This window comes from Mustela putorius, unplaced genomic scaffold, assembly GCF_011764305.1.
Source record: "Mustela putorius furo isolate JIRA1106 unplaced genomic scaffold, ASM1176430v1.1 tig00003863_pilon_pilon_pilon, whole genome shotgun sequence".
NCBI classification, from domain to species: Eukaryota; Metazoa; Chordata; class Mammalia; order Carnivora; family Mustelidae; genus Mustela; species Mustela putorius.
Window position 1 is genome coordinate 31,545,586 of NW_025422015.1, and position 23,033 is coordinate 31,568,618.

Here is a 23,033-nt window from a genome sequence, read left to right on the forward strand (position 1 = left end):
GTCTTTGAAGATTTTTTTCTCTCCCCATTTTTGTTTTCTTTTTCTCTCCCCATTTTTGTTCTCTTTTTTTCTCTCCTACTATAATCAGCCTAGCTGGATATAGTATTCTTAGATGCATATTTTTCTCATTTAGTGCCCTGAATATATCATGCCGGTTCTTTCTGGCCTACCAGGTGTCTGTGGACTGCTGTGAATCTAATGTTTCTACCATCGTAGGTTGCAGACTTCTTGTCCTGAGGGGCTTTTAGGATTTTCTCTTTGTCTCTGAGACTTTTAAGTTTTACTATTATATGACGGGGTGTTGATCTATTTTTATTGATTTTGAGAGGGGTTCTCTGTGCCTCTTGGGTTTTGATGTCTGCTTCCTTCCCCAAATTAGGGAAGTTTTCCACTATAATTTGCTCTAGTATTCCTTCTGCCCCCTCTCTCTTTTTCTTCTTCTTCTTGGATCCCAAATATTCCAATATTGTTTTGTCTTATGGTGTCACTTATCTCTTGAATCTCCCCTCATGATCCACTTCTCTTTTATCTCAGCTTCTATTCTCCATCATTTGTTGTTCTGTATCCCTGATTCTCCCTTCTGCCTCATTTATCCTAGCAGTTAGTGCCTCCATTTTTTATTGCATGTTGTTAATAGCCTTTTTAATTTCAACTTGGTTAGATTTTAGTTCTTTTATATCTTCAAAAGGGGATTCTTTAGTATCTTTTATGCTTTTTTCAAGCCCAACTATTATCTTTATAATTGTCATTATGAACTCTAGTTCCTACATCTTATTAATATCCATATTGATTAGGTCCCTGCCAGTTGGTCCTGCCTCTTATTCTATTTTTTTTTTTTTTTTTGAGGTGAGCTTTTTCATTTTGTCACTTTGTCCAAAGAAGGATAGATAAATGAGAGAATAAAATGCTAAAAGGGTAACAACAGCCCCATAAAAATACACACTAAACAAGAGACCCAAAATCGGGGCAAAAAGAAAGGAAAAGAAAAAAAAAGAATATGATCATACTGGGGAATAGAATGGAGCCACATACTAAATTTGGGGCATATGTTACTCTGTTAGAAAAAAATGCCTCCCAAAAGTTTAAAGAAAGAAAAACATCTGTATATACAAAAAATAAGGGGAGATATGATGAAGGGATGGAATATTGCTATAAAGATGGAAATTAAAAAAGATTTTAGAAAAGGAATTGATAAAATAAGTTGGTTGAAAAAGGAACAAAAACAATTTAAAAATAAGAGAGAATGTGATCAGCTGGGAAACTTGAACAAATCCATACACTAGATTTAAGGTATATTTTTGTCCGTTAGAGGAAACTGTATCCCAGATCCTTAAAGCAAGAAAAACTTATGTATATACAAAAAAATAAGGTTAAATATAGTAAAGAAATAAAATATGACTATAACAATGAAAAATTAAAAAGATTTAAAAAAAGGAATTGGTAAGATGTTGGTTGAAAAAGGAAAGAAGAAAAATGAAACCAAGAAAAAGATATAATCTGGACCCTCAACTCTATGGGCAAATAATCTTCAACAAAACAGGAAAAAATATACAGTGGAAAAAAGACAGTCTCTTCAATAAATGGTGCTGGGAAAACTGGGCAGTTATATGTAGAAGAATGAAACTCGACCATTCTCTTACACCATACACAAAGATAAACTCAAAATGGATAAAAGACCTCAATGTGAGACAGGACTCCATCAGAGTCCTAGAGGAGAGCATAGGCAGTAATCTCTTCGATATCAGCCACAGCAATTTCTTTCAAGATATGTCTCCAAAGGCAAAGGAAACAAAGGCAAAGATGAACTTTTGGGACTTCATCAAAATCAAAAGCTTCTGCACAGCAAAGGAAATAGTCAATAAAACAAAGAGGCAACCCACGGAATGGGAGAAGATATTTGCAAATGACAGTAGAGACAAAAGGTTGATATCCAGGATCTATAAAGAACTCCTCAAACTCAACACACACAAAACAGACAATCATATCAAAAAATGGGCAGAAGATAGGAACAGAGACTTCTCCAATAAAGACATACAGATGGCTCTCAGACACATGAAAAAATGTTCATCATCACTAGCCATCAGGGAGATTCAAATTAAAACTACATTGAGATATCACCTTATACCAGTTAGAATGGCCAAAACTAGCAAGACAGGAAACAACATGTGTTGGAGGGGATGTGGAGAAAGGGGAACCCTCCCACAGTGTTGATGGGAATGCAAGTTGGTGCAGCCTCTTTGGAGAACAGTGTGGAGATTCCTCAAGAAATTAAAAATAGAACTTTCCTATGACCCTGCAATTGCACTCCTGGGTATTTACCCTAAAGATACAAATGTAGTGATCCAAAGGGCACGTGCACCCGAATGTTTATAGCAGCGATGTCCACAATAGCCAAACTATGTATGTAGTATTTTTTAAGTATATAAATTTTGTTTTAATCTGGTTAAATATATATTATTTTTATTAGTCTTATCCAGTCTTAGGTTTAAGCAGTGAGTCTAGCACTAGTCTTGTGTCTCGGAGGTAATTCCGTTAGTCCTTTATATCCTACTGGAACAATAAATTTGGTTTCTGTTGCCTGCATTTACCTTAAAAGTAGAGTTCTATTTCTTTGTATTTCTGTTCTCTGTCCATAGTGGAATTTGTTATTTGAACATGGTTATATCTTTGGCCATTGCTTTGTGTTACTGGTACAGCGGGATAGATGTCAAAACATGAACTAATCATTCAATTTTAAATTTCAAATTTCTTTACAGTCCTTTTCAAAAAAGACTTCTGATACTTCCTTGGGGGAAAATGGCATTCATCTCCGTACTCAAAATTTCACTATACATGTAGATACTGTTTTTTTGCCTATTTTTATATGCAAAGTTTCTTTCCAGATGACTAGGACTATCGAGTAGGTAATCCATTTTCTCCTTTTGGTACTTCCAAATGAAGTGCTCATATCCCCCCCTACATTTCCGCATTTCTTGCTCTGACTCTCCTATTAACTCTGTCTTCTGAATGTTGCAGAATTTTTCTCTGGAGAATGTTACTGTCCTTCCTTTTAAAAGAGTTTGAGGAAAAAAAACATCATTCTCTAAAAATAAAATTAAAAACCTATGAAAATAAAGGTACTGTTCCTGATATGCCTTATAAAGTTGAAAGACAGATACTCTGTAATGAAAAGAAAGTATGGAAATAAGGTAGAGTTGGGGCTTGGGGATTCAGGCCCAGCAGAATTATGGTAGGAGAAGAGAATGAAATTAAAGTGAAGATGAGAGAAACTAGATGTAATAAAAATGCTGACACCTATAGTTAACATTTGATTAAAGTGGAAGAAAATTATTGGCATAGAAAATATAAAATAACTCACTCTCATGGAAACCATACTTTTTATTTATCTTACTTTTTAAAACTGCATACTTGGGCATCAGTACGTACTCTGTAAGTTTATTAGCAGTATTAAGCTGAAATTATTTTCTTTTCAGTTTTGAGTGTAATAATGAAATGTATACCTTTCTTTTACCTGTTTCAGTATGGCTTGGGAAGAGAATTTGTTAGATGATTTACTAAATTTTGCTGCCACTCCCAAAGGACTACTCTTTCTTCAAAGAACAGGTGCCATCAATGAATGTGTGACATTTATGTTCAACCGATATGCAAAAAAATTACAGGTATGAATTACCATCTGCCGCAGTCAAAAAGAATTTTTGTTGTTGTAAAAGCCATTAAGAACATCATTCTGTCTTCTCTGCAGAAGAGGTTATTAAACCCCAATTAAAAAGCCATATAGCATTGTAATTTTTAACTTGATATTTTTTCAGGAAAGCATTTGAATTGATGTTGCTCTCTATGGATGTGTTTACAGGATGGGAAGTAACCAGATGGAATTGAAAAATACATTTAACCATCCAGATGTGTTATAAATACAATAAATTTTGATTACACTAAAACTGGATGGACTTTCAGGAAGGGGATAAACCTCATTGGGCTTAAATGCACATGTTAATAAGAATTTAGTTCTCACATTAAAAAAAATACTTGTTGAGGTATTTTACTGATACTGTTAAAATGTCGAGCATAATTTAGCCCTTTCTCAGAAGTTCATTGAGGTGTATTCAGCTTCTTGCTGTGATAGCATAAACATCCCTGAACTTGGCTTTTTGGATCATATGTATGCTTTTAAATTGTGTCTTGTTTCTGGCAGCTGTTGTATATTGATGTTACTAGGTTACCAGGTTGTAAATAACATTTTATTTGTTCTTCAGTTCTAATTTCCTGCTTTTGCTTAAACTTATAAAAACACAAATAACTTAGAGTTTTTGCCTGGAAGAGTAGATGGTTTATGAGGGAGGGCCCTAAGCATCCCTTCACAAATAAAACATATGAAAATTTGTTCATGGGTTTATGATATTAGGTTTGTATGTGCAGATGTGTTTTTATTTCTTATCTAGTTGGACCTCAAGTATAGAGAACTTAGTTATTTATATACCACAGTTTATGGCATCTCTTCTCATCTGTGCATGTAAGGTATCTGTTTTGATTAATTTGATTCCTCTGCCATTTCTGAGTCACACTTCCATTTCACCTGGCATGTATTCCTTTATCCCTGGGTTCCATGCTAATGTGTTTAATATGTATAGTATCTTGGGGTGTGGATACTTCTTGTCAAATATTGTCTTAGTCCATTTAGGCTGTTAAAATACCATTGATTGTGTGGTTTATAAACAGCACACATTTATTGCTTACAATTCTGGAGCCTGGAAGTCCACGATCAGGATGCCAGTGTGGTCAGGTGAGGGCCCTCTTCTGATCATAGATGTGTCATTGTATCCTCACATGGATAAGGGCTAGGGAGCTCTCCGGGATCTTTTTTGGAAGAGTACTAATCCTATTCTTGGGGACTCAACCACCTCATGATCTAATCAAGGTCCCATTCACTATATCACCTTTGGGGTTTAGGATTTCAACACATGAATTTTATAGGGACACAAATATTCAGACTATAGTAAATATTTAAGGTTTTTGGGAGTTTTAAGTTTACATAAATGAATTTGTCATTTTAATATGAATTTCTCTGCTGGTGAGTTTGAATCTCCTTGTGTACTTAATTAACCATTTGGGTGGGTTTTTTTGTTTGTTTGTTTGTGTTTTTTCTTTTGTGTGTGTGTGTGGTTTTTTTGTTTTATTTTGTTTTGTTTTTTACATTTTTGAAAATACTAAAGCAATTCAAAGACATTTTTCTTTCTCAGATGCTTGAGACTATGCATACATAACTTTTGCTACTGTGATCATATATCTAAGACTAGATGTCATTGTTTTAACATTTATGAATATTTAAAGAATTTAGCCTTCTTTTGTACCACACTGGTGGTTATAATAGAGGATACTGTTCCCTAAATCTCAGTAATGCACAACCTTATAATATGATTCAATATTTTAATGATGCTTTATGCTATTCAGGACATTTTTTGAAAATTTAGACTCTCTGATATCTTGTACGAAAACTACTAGTCCATTTCCTTAATTTTGCTGAAGAGAAAGTAGAGATCCACATTTTGTAAAATGATCTGTGAATACTCACACCTAGTTACTGAAGGCAGTAAGACTAGAACTTGTCTTTAACAGTGTTCCTGAAAGTTAAGTCATACTTTAGTCAAGCATGTCTAACTTTTCTGAAGTTTTGCTTTGCCTCTTCCTTTTCAGTACTTAATATGAATTTGGGAGGCTCCTGTGGCTATTAGTATCAAAATCAGCAGAGTCAGTGGGGATGACTGATGTGTAAGGTATTTTTTGAGTTATTACAGAGGAGGGCAAGCAGGAAAAAAAAATTCATATTTCTGTACCTCTGTGTTATCTAACTACAGAACTAATGTATGGTAAATTAAGGAAAGTGGAAAAGATAAGTAATAAAATTAGAAAAGGAAAGCAAACTTATAAAACATGAATAGCAGAAAATTGAAGAAATCTAATTCTTTCCCATGATCTTTTAGTTCCTTCCTACTTTTCTTTTTGCCCTCAAATCTGAACGTACAGTTTGTATTTTTAAAATTTGATTAAAACAGATCCTTTTAATGGAATGTTGAAAAAATAAAAATTATAAATGGTTAGTTAACTTTGTTTAGAATTCAGCCATTTTATTAGCCAACCTGGTCATAACTAAGATCTGAGAAGGAATATTTTTTAATGTTTATTATTTTCATATTCTGTTTTTTGCCAAGCGTGCTATTTTTGTGCTTTACCATGAATATATGTATAGTACTCTCTTTGGGACATAACAAATTATCCAAGGTTTTCCACAACACTGTTTAGAAACCTGTGTGTTACTGATGAGAATTCTTTGTGTGTGTGTGTTTGTGATATATATATATATATCACAAGGAGAAAAAAATCAGATTTCCTCTAAAAATAATTACCATTAAGAAGATACTATTTTTTAAAGTTTCTCGGCTATTTATAAGTATAGTTCAACTGATAATACAGATTTATTAATGAGGAAATTTATTATTGAAGAACTAAACTAAGGAATAAAATAATACAATTTAAAGTCAGAAGGCATGTTAATCTTCATCTGGTCAAAGTAGCTTATTTTATGTATGAAGAGACTGAGACCTAGAGAAGTGACTCATTCAAGGCAAAAATCTACTTAATTTGAAGGCTAGGGCTAGGACCTATATCTGAAATAGGATTGTGAAAAATATTAACTCATTGATAGGGTGTCTGATTTGTGTTTGCTGCTAATTATCTTTACCTGAAAGAATGTGTAGTACTGTAATAAGGAGAATCAGTTACTCTGCCTGTAACGTATGAAGAAAGTATTAGCATTTTATGTTTTCCTGCTTTTCATTGTTCCTTACTTATGTTGTTAGATCAGCAGGCATAAAAAGTTTGGCTATGGAGTTTTGGTGACACAAGTGGCATCCACAGCAGCAGGTGCAATAGCACTACAAAGTTCGGGTAAGTTTTCCTTTTAATTAGAATTCTGATTATTTTAAATAAAATGAGCAGGCCGACGGAGAATTTAACTGGCATGATCAGCTCTCAGGATGTTTACTCTAAAGTTCTTTTCCCTGTTACTTTCTCTTAGGTAAGGGAAAGTTACAGAGTGTCCTTTATTTTTTCACTTCCATGAAATTGCAATGGGATTTTTTTTCTCTTGAAAGATATATGTACACACAGCCTTGTTCTCTTTTTTGAGAATAGGGAACATAATGAATTAAACTGAGAAGTACTTGATGCTTTAGAAAATTGTCTTTATGTTATAAATCAAAAGGATGTTGTCCTCTCAGTACAGCTGAATCTTACAGGATTTCTTTTTTTCTTTTTTCCTTTTTTGAATCTTACAGGATTTCTTAATGCTCAGTTTTAGTGGCCTGTATATGCTTCAGAATTTACAACCACAATAGTTAGCATACATACATACATCCCATTTCCTTATTTCCCTTCTTCCTCTTTTGCTTCTTGAAAGCTTTCCTCTTACCACTTAGTTTTCACCACTGTATTTGCAGTCAGCATGTATTATCTACTATGGATTGGATTTTTAAGAAGTTTAAACATTGCTAACTTAAGATATCTAAGGTTATCTGAACCCTGAACCAGAGACAAGACATACCTCTAATAGAGATTCTATGGTTATATTTTTGAAAGCTTAGGGTTGATGAATTCTAACATCACTGACCACAACTGATTCTCTCCTTAAATGAAAATATTTTACTATAATATATCTTAAAAGCTTTTTGACAAGCTAATTTGGAATATTATGAAACATGTTTCTTGGTAGAAGTTGTCATAAACTGAACAACTTATTTCTTCTTCTATTTGGTATATAATCTAATATATTTCCATAGTAGAGGCACATTAATGGAAGCATATGGAGACTAGATTTAACCTCAGATTTCCCTGTTGGCCAAGTCATTAAGCTTCTAAGCCTCATGATATCAGTTATCTTACAGGGCAATGGAGAGAAGACTAACACTGATTGAGTTCCTATGATGTCTTAGGGTAGTATATTAGTAACTCTACATGTATCATCCCATTTATACTTCATGTCAGCCCTCAAATATAGCAGTATTTCAATTTTCAAAAGGGGGAACTGATGCTCTAAGAAGTTAAGGGATTTGTATAAGGACATACCACTATTAAGCTGGCAGGTTTATAATTTCAACCCTGATATTTTTTATTTCAGATTCCATATTTTTTCTTTTATATCACAGGAGCCTTTCTGCTCTGATGTTATTATGAACTTACTGATTTTATTAGATATTCTTACACTTTTTTATGTAATTTGATTCTTCATAAAAATTTAATAATCAACCTTAATAATCACTTTCATTTAGTCATATAGTATCTTACTCATGAGAATTTAAATTCTGTTGAGCCAAAAGTTGTGTGAAATTCAATTGTTTCAAGCATAAGAATTTAAAAAAAAGTTATATTAGTATATATATTGGGATAAGGAACACACACTGTTTGCCTACCCTGCCTCCTGATAGCTCCTACACACATGCACACACACACACACACACATACAACCTTTCAGCCACCTTTCATTGTTGGCCCATTTGCAGAGTAAAGTATAAATCTTATTTTTCAGGAAAACATGCTCAGATGTTATTGGCTAAGGGATAAATTTTATGTAAGACTCAAAATTCAGTTCTCCAGGGAGATAGTGTCTCAGAATTTAGTCATTATGCAGTTTTATGACAGTGAGGTATCATGAAGATATAGTGAACAGTAGGAGATACAATTTTTACCAAGGTTAGAAGTTATTTTTTACTCAAGATGTAAGTATGTGTCTGTTGTCACTGTGGACCAGTCTTGTCAGAGGGATAATTATGTATTTCTCTATAATCCCAAGAAATAGTAAAATAATGTAAAATAATTCTTCTTAGGATTTATTAATGCACTTATAACTGAATTATGGGCCAATCTGGAATGTGGAAGAGATGATGTTAGAGTAACCCATCCCAGATCTACTCCAGTGGATCCTATTGACCGGAGCTGTCAAAAGGTAGGGAATGATCTGGGTATCTCTCTCAGAAATTACTTCATCCTGACTTTATATATATTAGGTTACAATCAGCAGCTTTTCCTAACTTTCTTTTAACTCCTTTGTTTCAGTTCTAATTTTTTTTTTTGTTTTCAAAAAGTGGTTAGAACTACTAGTGTTTAATGGGAATTGCATTTCGTAAGAATGTTTTCCTTTCACATTGTTTTTACTGTAATTTTTTTCTATCGAAGAGTAAGACACAGCAGACATTATGAAAAACAACCTCACTCACCCTACCAAAACCCTAAAACAAAAACCAATCAACCAAAGGAAAAAAAAAAAAGGAGGAAGCTTTTGCCCTTTGTTTAAATCTAATAGAAAATTGTCATTTAGAGTAATGTGCCAAAAAAGGAGAAATTCTAAAGTACCTATACAATGTTCTATTATAATTCAATGGCTTTTATGTATTTGACATATTTCCCAAATTTCACCAAAGCTAAATGACTTGAGAATTCCTAACTTTGACTTTATGGCAGGCTGGGAAAGTTTAAAAGAAAATGTTATAAAATTATTTTAAAAAATGAAATTTTGTTTTCTGTAATGCTAGGCTACTTCCCTCCAGTAGTAAACACAAACTCTTGAAAAGAGACTTAAAAAAGCAACAGAATGGCTAAAAAGAGACTCCCCCCAACCCCCAAAAAAGGAGGGGAGACAGTGTGCAGATGAATAGATTGGACTGCTTGAGATTCTGGATTTAACAGACTTTTGCCTGAGGGCAAGAATCCACAGAGATATCCATATTCTAACAAGTTTGAAAAATCAAAAGAGAAGAGTTTTAGGGCTACACAGCAGCTGGCACATGGAAGGAAGTCTCTGGGAAGGAGAGAAGTACATAGGGAGCACTTAAATTTTGTTTGTATGCCATCCAAATATAAGACTCTCCCCTGAACTTGGACTCAAGAGATATCAGATGTTCTTACCACAGAGGTCAGAGTTTAGAGCTTGAATTTGCCCTGTTAAACGGTTAAGTTAAAATCAGCATTGTGGAGGGAGGAGTCAAGATGGCGGAGAAGTAGCTGGCTGAGACTACTTCAGCTAGCCGGAGATCAGCTAGATAGCTTATCTAAAGATTGCAAACACCTGCAAATCCATCGGCAGATCGAAGAGAAGAAGAACAGCAATTCTGGAAACAGAAAAACAACCACTTTCTGAAAGGTAGGACTGGCGGAGAAGTGAATCCAAAGCGACGGGAAGATAGACGCCGGGGGGAGGGGCCGGCTCCCGTCAAGCGGCGGAGCAACGGCGCACAAAATCAGGACTTTTAAAAGTCTGTTCCGCTGAGGGACATCGCTCCAGAGGCTAAACCGGGGCGAAGCCCACGCGGGGTCAGTGTGGCCTCAGGTCCCACAGGGTCACAGAAGGATCGCGGGTGTCTGAGTGTCACAGAGCTTGCGGGTATTGGAATGGGAAAGCCGGCTACAGAGACAGAGCCAACAGTAAGATCACAGCTCGGTGTTACCTTGAACCGGTCGCAGGCTCGGTGAGCTCGGAGCGCGGCCGGAGGTCAGGCAGACGGGAGTAACTGGGCGCTGTTCTCTGAGGGCGCACTGAGGAGTGGGGCCCCGGGCTCTCGGCTCCTCCGGGCCGGAGACCAGGACGCCGCCATTTGTATTCCCATCCTCCGGAACTCTACGGAAAGCGCTCAGGGAACAAATGCTCCTGAAAGCAAACCCGAGCGGATTACTCAGCCCAGCCCCTGTTAAGGGCGGTGCAATTCCGCCTGGGGCAAAGACACTTGAGAATCACTACAACAGGCCCCTCCCCCAGAAGATCAACAAGAAATCCAGCGGCGACCAAGTTCACCTACCAAGGAGTACGGTTTCAATACCAAGGAGAGCAGCCAAATTCCAGAGGAGGAGAAAGCAAAGCACGGAACTCATGGTTTTCTCCCTGTGATTTTTTTTAGTCTTGCAGAAATTTAATTTTTTTCTTTTTCATTTTTTGTTTTTTTTTTTCTGCCTTCTGGTAAAAATTTTTTTTAACTTTTACCCTTTTCTTTTATAACGTTTTTTAACTAGTTTATCTAATATATATATTTTTTCTTTTTTATATTTTTCTTTATTCGTTTTCTTTTTTTTTAATTCTTTCTTTCGTTCTTTATTTTTTTTCTCTCTCCCTTTATGAACCTCTTTTATTCCCATTCTACCCCCTCACGATTTGGGATCTCTTCTGATTTGGTTAAAGCATATTTTCCTGGAGTTGTTGCCACCCTTTTAGTATTTTACTTGCTCCTCCATAAACTCTGATCTGGATAAAATGACAAGACGGAAAAATTCACCACAAAAATAAGAACAAGAGGCAGTACTGAAGGCTAGGGACCTAATCAATACAGACATTGGTAATATGTCAGATCTAGAGTTCAGAATGACAATTCTCAAGGTTCTAGCCTGGCTCGAAAAAGGCATGGAAGATATTAGACAAACCCTCTCAGGATATATAAAAGCCCTTTCCAGAGAAATAAAAGAACTAAAATCTAACCAAGTTGAAATCATAAAAGCTATTAATGAGGTGCAATCAAAAATGGAGGCTCTCACTCTTAGGATAAATGAGGCAGAAGAAAGAATTAGTGATATAGAAGACCAAATGACAGAGAATAAAGAAGCTGAGCAAAAGAGGGACAAACAGCTACTGGACCACGAGGGGAGAATTCGAGAGATAAGTGACACCATAAGATGAAACAACATTAGAATAATTGGGATTCCAGAAGAAGAAGAAAGAGAGAGGGGAGCAGAAGGTATACTGGAGAGAATTATTGGGGAGAATTTCCCCAATATGGCAAAGGGAACGAGCATCAAAATTCAGGAGGTTCAGAGAACAAACCCTCAAAATCAATAAGAATAGGCCCACACCCCGTCACCTAATAGTAAAATTTACAAGTCTCAATGACAAAGAGAAAATCCTGAAAGCAGCCCAGGAAAAGAAGTCTGTAACATACAATGGTAAAAATACTAGATTGGCAGCTGACTTATCCACAGAGACCTGGCAGGCCAGAAAGAGCTGGCATGATATTTTCAGAGCACTAACGAGAAAAACATGCAGCCAAGAATACTATATCCAGCTAGGCTATCATTGAAAATAGAAGGAGAGATTAAAAGCTTCCAGGACAAACAAAAACTGAAAGAATTTGCAAACACCAAACCAGCTCTAGAGGAAATATTGAATGGGGTCCTCTAAGCAAAGAGAGAGCCTACAAGTGGTAGATCAGAAAGGAACATAGACCATATACAGTAACAGTCACCTTACAGGCAATACAATGGCACTAAATTCATATCTCTCAATAGTTACCCTGAATGTTAATGGGCTAAATGCCTCTGTCAAAAGACACAGGGTATCAGAATGGATAAAAAAAAAACCCATCTATATGTTGCCTCCAAGAAACTCATTTTAAGCCTGAAGACACCTCCAGATTTAAAGTGAGGGGGTGGAAAAGAATTTACCATGCTAATGGACATCAGCAGAAAGCAGGAGTGGCAATCCTTATATCAGATCAATTAGATTTTAAGCCAAAGACTATAATAAGAGATGAGGAAGGACACTATATCATACTCAAAGGGTCTTCCCAACAAGAAGATCTAACAATTTTAAATATCTATGCCCCCAATGTGGGAGCAGCCAACTATATAAACCAATTAATAACCAAATCAAAGAAACACATAAACAACAATACAATAATAGTAGGGGATTTTAACACTCCCCTCACTGAAAGGGACAGATCATCCAAGCAAAAGATCAGCAAGGAAATAAAGGCCTTAAATGACACACTGGACAAGATGGACATCACAGATATATTCAGAACATTTCATCTCAAAGCAACAGAATACACATTCTTCTCTAGTGCACATGGAATATTCTCCAGAATAGATCACATCCTCGGTCCTAAATCAGGACTCAACTGGTATCAAAAGATTGGGATCATTCCCTGCATATTTTCAGACCACAATGCTCTAAAGCTAGAACTCAACCACAAAAGGAAGTTTGGAAAGAACCCAAATACATGGAGACTAAACAGCATCCTTCTAAAGAATGAATGGGTCCACCGGGAAATTAAAGAAGAATTGAAAAAAATCATGGAAACAAATGATAATGAAAATATAACGGTTCAAAATCTGTGGGACCCAACAAAGGCAGTCCTGAGAGGAAAATATATAGCGGTACAAGCCTTTCTCAAGAAACAAGAAATGTCTCAGGTACACAACCTAACCCTACACCTAAAGGAGTTGGAGAAAGAACAAGAAACAAACCCTAATCCCAGCAGGAGAAGAGAAATCATAAAGATCAGAGCAGAAATCAATGAAATAGAAACCAAAAAAACAATAGAACAAATCAACGAAACTAGGAGCTGGTTCTTTGAACGAATTAATAAAATTGATAAACCCCGGCCCAACTTATCAAAAAGAAAAGAGAAAGGACCCAAATAAATAAAATCATGAATGAAAGAGGAGAGATCACAACTGACACCAAAGAAATACAAACTATTATAAGAACAAACTATGAGCAACTCTACGCAACAAATTTGACAATCTGGAAGAAATGGATGCATTCCTAGAAACATATAAACTACCACAACTGAACCAGGAAGAAATAGAAAGCCTGAACAGACCCATAACCAGTAAGGAGATTGAAACAGTCATTAAAAATCTCCAAACAAACAAAAGCCCAGGGCCAGACAGCTTCCTGGGGGAATTCTACCAAACATTTAAAGAAGAACTAATTCCTATCCTCCTGAAACTGTTCCAAAAAATAGAAATGGAAGGAAAACTTCCAAACTCATTTTATGAGGCCAGCATCACCTTGATCCCAAAACCAGACAAGGATCCCATCAAAAAAGAGAGCTATTGACCAATATCCTTGATTAACACAGATGCGAAAATACTCACCAAAATACTAGCCAATAGGATTCAACAGTACATTAAAAGGATTATTCACCACGACCAAGTGGGATTTATTCGAGGGCTGCAAGGTTGGTTCAACATCCGCAAATCAGTCAATGTGATACAACACATCAATAAAAGAAAGAACAAGAACCATATGATACTCTCAATAGATGCTGAAAAAGCATTTGACAAAGTATAGCATCCCTTGCTGATCAAAACTCTTCAAAGTGTAGGGTTAGAGGGCACATACCTCAATATCATCAAAGCCATCTATGAAAAACCCACCGCAAATATCATTCTCAATGGAGAAAGACTGAAAGCTTTTCCGCTAAGGTCAGGAACACCACAAGGATGTCCATTATCACCACTGCTATTCAACATAGTACTAGAGGTCCTAGCCTCAGCAATCAGACAACAGAAGGAAATTAAAGGGATCCAAATCGGCAAAGAAGAAGTCAAATTATCACTCTTTGCAGATAATATGATCCTATATGTGGAAAACCCAAAAGACTCCACTCCAAAACTGCTAGAATTTATACAGGAATTCAGTAAAGTGTCAGGATATAAAATCAATGCACAGAAATCAGTTGCATTTCTCTACACCAACAACAAGACAGAAGAAAGAGAAATCAAGGAGTCAATCCCATTTACAATTGCACCCAAAACCATAAGATACCTAGGAATAAACCTAACCAAAGAGGCACAGAATCTATACTCAGAAAACTATAAAGTACTCATGAAAGAAATTGAGGAAGACACACAAAGAAATGGAAAAATGTTCCATGCTCCTGGATTGGAAGAATAAATATTGTGAAAATGTCTATGCTACCTAAAGCAATCTACACATTTAATGCAATTCCTATCAAAGTACCATCCATCTTTTTCAAAGAAATGGAACAAATAATTCTAAAATTTATATGGAACCAGAAAAGACCTCGAATAGCCAAAGGGATATTGAAAAAGAAAGCCAAAGTTGGTGGCATCACAATTCCGGATTTCAAGCTCTATTACAAAGCTGTCATCATCAAGACAGCATGGTACTGGCACAAAAACAGACACATAGATCAATGGAACAGAATAGAGAGCCTAGAAATAGACCCTCAACTCTACAGTCAACTAATCTTCGACAAAGCAGGAAAGAATGTCCAATGGGAAAAAAGACAGCCTCTTCAATAAATGGTGCTGGGAAAATTGGACAGCCACATGCAGAAAAATGAAATTGGACCATTTCCTTACACCACACACGAAAATAGACTAAAAATGGATTAAGGATCTCAATGTGTGAAAGGAATCGATCAAAATCCTTGAGGAGAACACAGGCAGCAACCTCTTCGACCTCAGCCACAGCAACATCTTCCTAGGAACAACGCCAAAGGCAAGGGAAGCAAGGGCAAAAATGAACTATTGGCATTTCATCAAGATCCAAAGCTTTTGCATAGCAAAGGAAACAGTTAACAAAATCAAAAGACAGCTGACAGAATGGGAGAAGATATTTGCAAACGACATATCAGATAAAGGACTAGTGTCCAGAATCTATAAAGAACTTAGCAAACTCAACACCCAAAGAATAAATAATCCAATCAAGAAATGGGCAGAGGACATGAACAGACATTTCTGCAAAGAAGACATCCAGATGGCCAACAGACACATGAAAAAGTGCTCCATATCACTCGGCATCAGGGAAATACAAATCAAAACCACAATGAGATATCACCTTACACCATTCAGAATGGCTAAAATAAGTCAGGAAATGACAGATGCTGGCGAGGAAGCGAAGAAATGGGAACCCTTCTACACTGTTGGTGGGAATGCAAGCTGGTGCAGCCACTCTGGAAAACAGCATGGAGGTTCCTCAAAATGTTGAAAATAGAACTGCCCTATGACCCAGCAATTGCACTACTGGGTATTTACCCTAAAGACACAAACGTAGTGATCCAAAGGGGCACGTGCACCCGAATGTTTATAGCAGCAATGTCCACAATAGCCAAACTATGGAAAGAACCTAGATGTCCATCAACAGATGAATGGATCAAGAAGATGTGGTATATATACACATTGGAATACTATGCAGCCATCAAAAGAAATGAAATCTTGCCATTTGCGACAACATGGATGGAACTAGAGCGTATCATGCTTAGCGAAATAAGTCAAGCAGAGAAAGACAACTATCATATGATCTCCCTGATATGAGGAAGTGGTGATGCAACATGGGCGCTTAAGTGGGTAGAAGAGGAATCAATGAAACAAGATAGAATTTGGAGGGAGACAAACCATAAGTGACTCTTAATCTCACAGAACAAACTGAGAGTTGCTAGGGGGAGGGGGGTTGGGAGAAGGGGATGGGATTATGGAGAGGGTATGTGCTTTGGTGAGTGCTGTGAAGTGTGTAAAACTGGTGATTCACAGACCTGTACCCCTGGGGATAAAAATATATGTTTATAAAAAATCAAAAATCAAAAAAATCAGCATTGTGGAATATATCTTTCATAATATATTGGATGTATTCCATAATCACTAGACATATGGAGAATAAGAGAAATGTGATTCAAACCCAGAAAAAGGCAAGTAATAGAGATTGAGTTGGAATTATCTGTAAGAATTTTGAAGTTGTTGTTATAAGTAGCATGCAAAGGAAGATAATCTTGTAATGAGTAACGAAACTGGAAATTGTAGTAGATAAATAGAAACCATTTAAAAGAACCAGATAGAAATTCTAGAACTAAACATTTTATCTGAAATAATTTTCTAGATGAGCTTAATAGAATATTTAAATATGACAGAAAAACTAGTCCATGAACTTGGGATAGATCAATAGAAATTATATAATCTGAAGAGCAGAGAGAAAAACTAAGGGATGCTTCTGTGATTTGTGAGACCTGTATCAAGAGGTTGAATACATTTGATTGGTATATTGAAGAGAAAGAGAATTGGGACAGAAAGATATTAAACAAAAACTGAATTTCCAAATATCTTGAAAAACGTAAACTTACAGATCAAGAATCTTAGTGAATCCCAAGGAAGAGTATACAAAGAATGAAAATGCAAAGGAAACCACAATAAGGCTCATTATAGACATACAAACTGCTGAAAAGTAAAGATAAAAAGAAAATCTGGAAAGAAGGTATAGAAAATCGCATACACAGAGGAATAGCAGTAAAGTGTGCTGTTAGAAACTGCAGTATGTCTAATTAGAAACTGCAGAGGCCAGGAGATAATAGCATATCTTTAATGTGCTGAAAGGGGAGAAGCCCAGTCCACCTAGATTTCTGTATCCAGCAAAAATACTCAAGGATAAAAGTAAATTAAACTTCAAAGGCTAAGAAAATATTTTCCAGCAAACCTGCATTTTATTTAACACTAAAAGAATTTCTTCAGGTTGAAGGACAATGATACCTGATGGATATTTGGATTTTCAGACTGAAAAGAAATTGCAGGTAGGTGAGTTGAGTATATAAAAGCCTGTTGGGGGGGCACCTGGGTGGCTCAGTGGTTAAGCCTCTGCCTTCGGCTCAGGTCATGATCCCAGGGTCCTGGGATCGAGCCCCGCATCGGGCTCTCTGCTCAGCGGGGAGCCTGCTTCCTCCTCTCTCTCTGCCTGCCTCTCTGCCTACTTGTGGTCTCTGTCTGTCAAATAAATAAATAAAAAAAAAAAAAAAAAAAAAAAAAAAAGCCTGTTGGGGCAGTTAGGCGGCTCAGTCCATTAAGCATTTGCCTTGGTTTTGGCTTAGGAGTGTGAAATCTGAGCCTTCTGTCAAGCCACCCCCTCAGTGTGGTGTCTGCTTGAAATTCTCTCTCTTCCTTTCTTCCTCTCCCTTCCTCTCTCTTCTACTCCCTTTGCCTCTCCCTTTACCCCTTGCTCACCTGTGTTCGTGTGTGCACTCTTTCTCTCTCAAATAAATAAAATCTTAAAAAACAAACAAACCTGTTTTTCTCTTAATTTATAAGACTGTTTATAAGAAAACTATCACAATAATGGGATTTATTTTATACTTAGAGTTAATATATATGACAGGTCTACCACACAGGATAAGCAAGTGGTATTAATGGTATACAAATCTATGTGGTTTCACGATTCTTAAATTTTACATGAAGTGGAACAACATTAATTTTAATCCCTAAAAAATATTTATTTTTCTCTTATAAGGTTGGGATTTTATTTAACTAATTTGACTTTGCATTAGAAATGTCAGTATAAACTAATGTTAATTTCTATTAAAAAAAAATGTATGCTCCTCTAAGCTACCGACTGAATTATCTAGAAACAACTCATAGCAAACATTCTTAGTACCCAGCTTATAATTCTAAATATTATTCCCTAGAAAATTGGGATTTAATTTTACTTTCTGGATTTAATTTTGCTATATTTTAAATTGTAGAAAATAATAATGTGGCCTCAGTATATGAGGTACACTAAATTTATTTCCAGTTCACCCTCCTCTTACTTCTTTGTTATCTGTGCTTTAGAATATGATAGACAATAGTACCATATGGCTATATAAACCTACTTAGAATCGAAGTTAAAGATGCAGTCCCTCAAGTACATTTAATCATATCTTAAGTGTTCAGTAGCCACATGGAACTAGTGACTGTTGCATAGTTCAATTAATATAACATTTCCAACACCACAGAGAGGTCTGTTGGATAGCTGACCTGGAAAAACCACTAAGTAAATGCAAAAGATACAGCTAAAATAAAGTTCTAAAAATAATCCCAAAACTCAGAAAGGGGATGGGAAAAAAGAAAACAAATGGGAAATTGTAGCCCTAATCAATAATTGTATTACATGTAAGAGACTAAAGATTTTCAGAATAAGACCCAATAATACGCTGTCTCTGAAGAAATTCACTTTAAAGAAAAAGTTGAAAGTCAATGAATATAAAAAAGAAAGGAAAAGTATACATTAGAAGACTTGCAGTAGCAGTATTTAATGTCAGAGACATAGAAAATGAAGTAATGTTGGATTAAGAAACATTTGAACATAATCTGGTCAATATATCAGGAAGATATAACAACCATAAGTTAGTTATGGTCCTAGAAATGAGATTCAAAATATGTGAAGTATTAAAATAGCTTAAGGAAGAAATAGGCAACTGGATAGTAACAGTTGAAGATACTAACATTCCTCTTTTAGCAATTGATGTAACATCTTTCAGTCTGTTCTCAGGTACATGATATGAATATCTCTAGTCATCATTTGATCTAATTGCTCTTTATAGGATACTATATTCAGTGACTGCAGAACACATATTCTTTTCAAGAGCACTCAGCATGCTTACCAAGAGACTTGCTGGGCTAGAGTGTTAAGTCTGCATAAATTTAAAATGATTGGAATAATACAAAGTGTGTTCTGAGACCACAGTGAATTTAAGTATCGCAAGCTAGAAACTGCAAAATCTGAAATATTTGAAAATACACTTCTAAATTACACACAGCTCAAAGAAGTCATAAGGGAAACGAGGAAATATTTTAAAGCAGAAAATAAAAATAAAATAGAAAACTTGCAAATGTATCTGAAGGAGTTCTAAGAGGAATTTAACTGTAAATATTTATATTAGAAATATCTAAAATTAAGAGTCAGGTTCTCACTCTAGAAGAAACTAGAAAAAGGACAGGTTATATCCAAAGAACATGGAGGAAGGGAAATAATAAAGCAGAAATCAGTGAAACAGAAAAAAGACAAACAAGAGAAGTAACAAAACCAAAATTTGGTACTTACAAATGATTATTAAAAATAATAAACTCCTGGCTAGAGACATCAAGAAAATGAGGGACCCCAAATTAATCAAGAACGAAAGAAGAGTTTCACCGAAGATCCCATAGTTACTAGGGAATAATGAAGGAATATTACAATCAGCTTTATGATATAAATTAAACAATTAAGATAAAAATGACAAACTTCTTAAATATGCTTACCAAACTGACCCAGTATAAAACAGAAATTCTTAGTGGCTATATTTCTGTTAAAGAAATCAAATTATTAAAAAACTTACCATAGAGAGCCACATGATTTCACTGGTGAATTCTATGAAACTGTTAAAGGAGAAAGAAAACCAATCTCACAAAAAGTTTTTCACAAAACAGAGGTTGAAGAATCAATTTCTAACTTATATGAGGAGGCCAGCAAAATATTGATGTGGATTAGAAAAAACTGTTACCAAAAAAAACCACAAAATATTATCAAATTGCTTATAGTAATATATAAAAGGATCTATTATTTTTTATGATCAAGTGGGGTTTATCCCAGGCAACAGAAAGTTGGTTTCTTATTCTAAAATGGGACAATAATTCACTATATTAATAGAATAAAGAAGACTCATATGATGATACCAGTAGACATGGACACATCATTTGACAAAGTTAAATGCCCATATTTGATAAAAACCCAGAAGATTTCTTTCAATCTGATACATACAATCTATCAAAAACGTGAATCTCGTATTTAATGGTGAAATATTGGACCTAAAATCTGCTTACTCTTACCAATTTAGCATTGTATTAGATCTTAGTGTGATAAGACGAGGGGAAAAAAAAGGCATACAGACTAGAAAGGTGTAAAACTATTTTAAATGGTTTGATTCTCTTATCTCAAATTTGCCTTTTTAAATCACTTTCTGATTTCTGCATTAGACACTTGAAAATACAGTTTTGGTGTAATAAGTGTAGTTGATATCTCATTCTTAGAACTCTGAATCTTAATTTCTTTTTTCCCAGTATTGTCTACCCTCACAACTGTTTTCCTTCATAGCTTTCTATCTTATAAGATAACGTGAAATTTTCATTACTTTTCTGGAAAACCTTTGTTTTTTTTTTTTCTAAAGGATAAAATTAGTGCTCGTTAACATAGTACATCTGCCTATCTGCTTGCTACTTTGCAGTCACAGTTCTTATCACACACTTGCTTTGCTGTATAATGTGATCCTCCCAATGTCCTTCCATCCCTCTCCATAGTATGGTACTATCAGGTAATTTAGAGAACCATTTTATTTATTTTTAATTTTTAAAGATTTTTATTTATTTATTTATTTATTTGACAGAGCATAAGTATGCAGAGTAGCAGGCAGAGGGAAAGGGAGAAGCTGGCTCCCTGCTGAGCAGGGAGCCTCATGTAGGGCTGGATCCCAGGACCTTGGTATCATGACCAGAGCCAAAGGCAGATGCTTAACCAACTGAGCCACCCAGGCACCCCTGGAGAACCATTTTAAATGCTCTAATAGTGTATTTGTCCTCTGTTACTGTGTGAGTCCTTGAGGGCAGGGACCATTCCTTTATTCATTCATATTTTTACTTTTATCATCTGGCATAATTGCCAATAAACAGCTGGTGTTAAAATATTTTGAATTAATAAGTGAATGGATGATCATTTTCAACCTGAAGGAGTTTTATTTCATAAAAAAGTGTTTGATCTTGGGTAATTTTAAAATGGTTTAGTCTCAAAATATATAAAATATTTAACCTTTAATTAGTTTCCTTACTACTTACAAAGCCTTATTTTTTTCAAGACATGGAAGTAAAATGTTTTGTGCTAATATAAATTTTAGGATAATTAATGTTTGATATTAGCAACATCTTATGTTTTTATGGTAACTCATGATTATGTTATAAATATTTTCTTAAATTCTACAAGTGTTTATTAAGACATCACAATCTTGCAGTATGCTAATACAAAATTATTTTTACCTTATGTTCTATATAATTAGTTTAGAGTACCATATCAGAAGTAATCATGATTCTATGTGGTCTGAATGGTTTTATTTCTTAGATGAAAGGAGGAAGTTTCATGTTCACCTGTGGAATGCCTCATGTGCAAATAATACAAAAACTCTCAGTATAGTATTGATATGTGATTTGTAAAGACCATATACCTTTTTTTTTTAAAGATTTTATTTATTTATTTGATAGACAAAGATCATAAGTAGGTAGAGAGGCAGGCAGAGAGAGAGAGAGGGGAAAGCAGGTTCCCTGCTGAGCAGAGAGCCTGATGTGAGCTCGATCCCAGGACCCTGGGGTCACAACCCAAGCCAAAGGCAGAGGCTTTAACCCTCTGAGCCACCCAGGCGCCCCTAAAGACCATATATCTTGATGGACAGTGTCAGATGTTAAGATAAACATTTATTAAGTTTCCTGTAATCTGTCATGGCAACAGTCAGTGGGAAGGATATTTTAAATAAGACATTTATAACTCTAAATATTGGGCTAATATTAACATTTTAAAATATTTCCATGTTTAAGACATTTTCTGGTTTTTTTTTAACTTATTTTTTCATAAACTAGATGAATAATACAAATATGGAATCTATCTTAATCATTTTTGTGGTAAACACCTTGATGATTAGTGAATTTTTCCTAGGTGGCCATGAACTTTGTAGTTTCCCTGCAGTTCATTTTATGTATAATTAATTGACACATTCCTTAAACATCCTTTTCTTGCTACCACTTTTTGTTTTTCTCTATAGTGAACAGTTTTTGCATAGTGTTCTTTACATAAGCATTCAGTAAGTGGTAACTAGGTTATTAAATTTAGTTATTCTACTTTATGATAACTTTATTGCTATGCAAATGATACTAGGTTTTAGTCAGTAGTATATAGATTATTTCCTTAGAAATACTTTGAAATTCCATCTTCATTTTGTGGAATATTCATGGGAAGAAAAGGAAGCTTTTAAAGAGTTCATTTTTCTACAGCAATGTTTGTTAAGACCCACTGTGTTAAATATATTCACTATAACCACTGTTATTTGTTATGGAATATTTCATTTGGCATAATAGGGGTGGAGGTGGGGGCAAGATGAACTGAACCTTCCAAGACCTCAAATAAAGACTGTGTAGCATAGGTGTCTTGTTAAATAGCGTTCGATTATGCTGGGATCTGGAATGAGTAACCTAGCCTGAAAGTAAGAAAATATTGATTAGTTCTGGTACCAGCTATCTGATTGCGTGTTTTTGGCCAAGTCGCTTAACTTCTCTGGTCCTTAAGTTTTTTCATCTATTATGTGAGAGATCGAACTAACTTCTTTTAAATTTTCTCATGTTCTGATTATAGTGAAAATTCTTAACTTGATTCTCAAATTTTCTGAATCCAGTGAAGAACTTTTAAAATGGCAGGCAGAAAACTTAATACTATAGTT

General features: G+C 35.2%; 1 protein-coding gene across 2 annotated transcripts in view; it reads left to right on the forward strand.

The window, feature by feature from the left end:
- TBC1D32 (TBC1 domain family member 32) overlaps nt 1–23,033 on the forward strand; it is a 247,479-nt gene that overhangs the window by 78,869 nt on the left and 145,577 nt on the right. For both annotated transcript variants that reach the window (XM_045066413.1, XM_045066412.1), the window contains exons 19-21: nt 3,521–3,659; nt 6,855–6,942; nt 8,877–8,995. In XM_045066413.1, the coding sequence (XP_044922348.1) occupies nt 3,521–3,659; nt 6,855–6,942; nt 8,877–8,995 (346 nt within the window). The remainder of the gene's footprint in view (nt 1–3,520; nt 3,660–6,854; nt 6,943–8,876; nt 8,996–23,033) is intronic.